The sequence below is a fragment of the Austrofundulus limnaeus genome, unplaced genomic scaffold, assembly GCF_001266775.1.
Source record: "Austrofundulus limnaeus strain Quisiro unplaced genomic scaffold, Austrofundulus_limnaeus-1.0 Scaffold1549, whole genome shotgun sequence".
In the NCBI taxonomy this organism is placed as follows: Eukaryota; Metazoa; Chordata; class Actinopteri; order Cyprinodontiformes; family Rivulidae; genus Austrofundulus; species Austrofundulus limnaeus.
In genome coordinates, this window is record NW_013953951.1 from 55913 (window position 1) to 60601 (window position 4689).

The 4689-nt window shown below is 48.3% G+C and overlaps 3 protein-coding genes across 3 annotated transcripts in view; all 3 read left to right on the forward strand.

Annotated features, from left to right (window-relative positions):
* Positions 1 to 4689, forward strand: part of dmrt1 (doublesex and mab-3 related transcription factor 1) — a gene marked incomplete at its 5' end in the record, with an annotated part of 53662 nt that overhangs the window by 28180 nt on the left and 20793 nt on the right.
* On the forward strand, positions 14 to 4677 carry LOC106535752 (variable charge X-linked protein 3B-like). The gene is made up of 2 exons (XM_014032829.1): positions 14 to 555; positions 3794 to 4677. The coding sequence occupies exons 1-2, from the start codon at positions 183 to 185 to the stop codon at positions 4327 to 4329; spliced, it is 909 nt and encodes a 302-aa protein (XP_013888283.1). The 5' UTR covers positions 14 to 182; the 3' UTR covers positions 4330 to 4677.
* On the forward strand, positions 1459 to 2932 carry LOC106535754 (variable charge X-linked protein 3B-like). The gene has a single exon (XM_014032832.1). The coding sequence runs from the start codon at positions 1908 to 1910 to the stop codon at positions 2694 to 2696; it is 789 nt and encodes a 262-aa protein (XP_013888286.1). The 5' UTR covers positions 1459 to 1907; the 3' UTR covers positions 2697 to 2932.

Here is a 4689-nt window from a genome sequence, read left to right on the forward strand (position 1 = left end):
CACACACACACACACACACACACACACACACACACACACACACACACACACAGACACTCATCTCTGAGGTGCCAGCTTGTCTCTCAGTCTTCTGGATTTATTAAAGCTGAACAAACTGAGGTGACCTTTTATTACTTCTGTTACTGAGCTTCATGTTGTGAAGAGCTGGGCTCTCTGGTCTCATGACTGTGGAACCTCTGACTGTAGAACCCCTGACTGAAGAACCTCTGACTGTAGAACCTCTGACTGTAAAACCCCTGACTGAAGAACCTCTGACTGTAGAACCTCTGACTGTAGAACCTCTGACTGAAAAACCTCTGACTGTAGAACCTCTGACTGTAGAACCACTGACTGTAGAAACTCTGACTGAAGAACCTCTGACTGAAGAACCCCTGACTGAAGAACCTCTGACTGTAGAACCTCTGACTGTAGAACCTCTGACTGTAAAACCCCTGACTGAAGAAACTCTGACTGTAGAACCTCTGACTGTAGAACCTCTGACTGTAGAACCCCTGACTGAAAAACCTCTGACTGTAGAACCTCTGACTGTAGAACCACTGACTGTAGAACCTCTGACTGAAGAAACTCTGACTGAAGAACCTCTGACTGTAGAAACTCTGACTGTAGAACCCCTGACTGTAGAACCTCTGACTGTAGAACCCCTGACTGTAGAACCCCTGACTGTAGAACCCCTGACTGTAGAACCTCTGACTGTAGAACCCCTGACTGTAGAACCTCTGACTGTAAAACCTCTGACTGTAGAACCCCTGACTGCAGAACCCTTTACTGAAGAACCTCTGACTGTTGAACCCCTGACTGAAGAACCTCTGACTGAAGAACCTCTGACTGTAGAAGCTCGGAGTGTAGAACCCCTGACTGAAGAAACCCTGACTGTTGAGCCCCTGACTGAAGAACCTATGACTGAAGAAACTCTGACTGAAGAACCTCTGACTGTTGAACCTCTGACTGTTGAACCCCTGACTCAAGAACCTCTGACTGTAGAACCTCTGACTGTAGAACCCCTGAATTTTGAACCCCTGACTGTAAAACCCCTGAATGTTGAACCTCTGACTGTTGAACCCCTGACTGTTGAACCTCTGACTGTTGAACCCCTGACTGAAGAACCTGTGACTGTAGAATCTCTGACTGTTGAAACCCTGACTGTTGAACCTCTGACTGTTGAACCTCTGACTGTTGAAACTCCGACTGTTGAACCTCTGACTGTAGAACTTCGGAGTGTAGAACCCCTGACTGAAGAACCACTGACTGTTGAACCTCTGACTGTTGAACCTCTGACTGTTGAACCTCTGACTGTATAACCTCTGACTGTTGAACCTCTGACTGAAGAACCTCTGACTGTAGAACCTCTGACTGTATAACCCCTGAATTTTGAACCCCTGACTATAAAACCCCTGACTGTTGAACCTCTGACTGTTGAACCTCTGACTGTTGAACCCCTGACTGAAGAACCTCTGACTGTTGAACCTCTGACTGTTGAACCCCTGACTTTCGAACGCCTGACTGTTGAACCTCTGACTGTAGAACCTCTGACTGTTGAACCCCTGACTGTAGAACCTCTGACTGTTGAACCTCTGACTGTAGAACCTCTGACTGAAGAACCCCTGACTGTAGAACCACTGACTGTTGAACCTCTGACTGCTGAACCTCTGACTGTAGAACCTCTGACTGTAGAACCTCTGACTGCAGAACCCCTGACTGTTGAACCCTTGACTGAAGAACCTCTGACTGTTGAACCCCTGACTGTAGAACCTCTGACTGTTGAACCTCTGACTTTAGAACCCCTGACTGAAGAACCCCTGACTGAAGAACCTCTGACTGTTGAACCCCTGACTTTCAAACTCCTGACGGTAGAACCCCTGACTGAAGAACCCCTGACTGAAGAACCTATGACTGTAGAACCTGTGACTGTAGAACCTCTGACTGTTGAACCCCTGACTGTAGAACCTCTGACTGTTGAACCTCTGACTGTAGAACCTCTGACTGTAGAACCTCCTACTGTTGAACCTCTGACTGTTGAACCCCTGACTTTCGAACCCCTGACTGTAGAACCCCTGACTGAAGAACCCCTGACTGTAGAACCCTTGACTGAAGAACCTCTGACTGTTGAACCCCTGACCGAAGAACCCCTGACTGTAGAACCCTTGACTGAAGAACCTATGACTGTAGAACCTGTGATTGTAGAACCTCTGACTGTTGAACCCCTGATTGTAGAACCTCTGACTGTTGAACCTCTGACTGTAGAACCTCTGACTGTAGAACCTCCTACTGTTGAACCTCTGACTGTTGAGCCCCTGACTGTAGAAGCCCTGACTGTAGAATCCCTGACTGAAGGACCTCTGACTGTTGAACCCCTGACTGAAGAATCTCTGACTGTAGAACCCCTGACTAAAGAACCTCTGACTGTAGAACCTCTGACTGTAGAACCTCTGACTGAAGAACCTCAGAGTGTTGAACCTCAGAGTGTTGAACCTCTGACTGTTGAAACTCTGACTGTTGAACCCCTGACTGTTGAACCCCTGGCTGTAGAACCTCTGACTTTTGAACCTCTGACTGTAGAACCTCTGGCTGTAGAACCTCCTACTGTTGAACCTCTGACTGTTGAACCCCTGACTGTAGAAGCCCTGACTGCAGAATCCCTGACTGAAGAACGTCTGACTGTAACCCCTGACTGTTGAACCCCTGACTGTGGAACCCCTGACTGTGGAACCCCTGACTGTGGAACCTCTGACTGTTGAACCTGTGACTGTTGAATCTCTGACTGTTGAACCCCTGACTGTGGAACCCCTGACTGTGGAACCTCTGACTGTTGAACCTCTGACTGTTGAACCCCTGACTGAAGAACCTCTGACTGTTGAACCTCTGACTGTTGAACCCCTGACTGCAGAACCCCTGACTGAAGAACCTCTGACTGTTGAACCTCTGACTGTTGAACCCCTGACTGAAGAACCTGTGACTGTAGAGCCTCCAACTGTTGAACCCCTGACTGAGGAACCTCTGACTGTAGAACTTCGGAGTGTAGAACCCCTGACTGAAGAACCCCTCACTCTTGAACCTTTGACTGTAGCACCACTGACTGTTGAACCACTGACTGTAGAATCTCTGAGTGTTGAAACTCTGACTGTAGAACCCCTGACTGTTGAACCCCTGGCTGAAGAACCTCTGACTGAAGAACCTCTGACTGTTGAACCCCTGACTCAAGAACCTCTGACTGAAGAACCACTGACTGTTGAACTCCTGACTGAAGAACCTCTGACTGTAGAACCTCTGACTGTTGAACCCCTGACTGTTGAACCCCTGACTTTTGAACCCCTGACTTAAGAACCTGTGACTGTAGAACCTTCGACTGTTGAACCCCTGACTGAGGAACCTCTGACTGTAGAACCCCTGACTCTTGAACCTCTGACTGTAGAACCCCTGACTGTGGAACCCCTGACTGTGGAACCTCTGAGTGTTGAACCTCTGAGTGTTGAACCCCTGACTGTGGAACCCCTGACTGAAGAACCTATGACTGTAGAACATGTGACTGTAGAACCTCTGACTGTAGAAACTCTGACTGCTGAACATCTGACTGTTGAACCTCTGACTATAGAACCTCTGACTGTTGAACCCCTGACTGTAGAGCATCTGACTGTAGAACCTCTGACTGTAGGACCTCTTACTGTTGAACCTCTGACTGTTGAACCCCTGACTGTAGAAGCCCTGACTGTAGAACCCCTGACTGAAAAACCTCTGACTGTAGAACCTCTGACTGAAGAACCTCAGAGTGTTGAACCTCTGACTGTTGAAACTCTGACTGTTGAACCCCTGACTGTTGAACCCCTGACTGTAGAACACCTGACTGTTAAACCTCTGACTGTAGAACATCTGACTGTAGAACCTCCTACTGTTGAACCTCTGACTGTTGAACCCCTGACTGTAGAATCCCTGACTGAAAAACATCTGACTCTTGAACCCCTGACTAAAGAATCTCTGACTGTAGAACCCCTGACTGAAGAACCTCTGACTGTAGAACCTCTGACTGAAGAACCTCTGAGTGTAGAACCTCCTACTGTTGAACCTCTGACTGTTGAACCCCTGACTGTAGAAGCCCTGACTGTAGAAGCCCTGACTGAAGAACCTCTGACTGTTGAACACCTGACTGTTGAACACCTGACTGTTGAACCCCTGACTCTGGAACCCCTGACTGTGGAACCTCTGACTGTTGAACCTCTGACTGTTGAACCTCTGACTGTGGAACCCCTGACTGTGGAACCTCTAAGAGTTGAACCTCTGACTGTTGAACCTCTGACTGTTGAACCCCTGACTTAAGAACCTCTGACTATTGAACCTCTGACTGTTGAACCCCTGACTGTTGAACCTCTGACTGTTGAACCTCTGACTGTTGAACCCCTGACTGTTGAACCCCTGACTGAAGAACCTGTGACTGTAGTGCCTCCAACTGTTGAACCCCTGACTGAGGAACTTCTGACTGTAGAACTTCAGAGTGTAGAACCCCTGACTGAAGAACCCCTGACTCTTGAACCTCTGTCTGTAGCACCACTGACTATTGAACCACTGACTGTAGAACCTCTGACTGTTGAAACTCTGACTGTAGAACCCCTGACTGTTGAACCCCTGGCTGAAGAACCTCTGACTGAAGAACCTCTGACTGTAGAACCCCTGACTGTT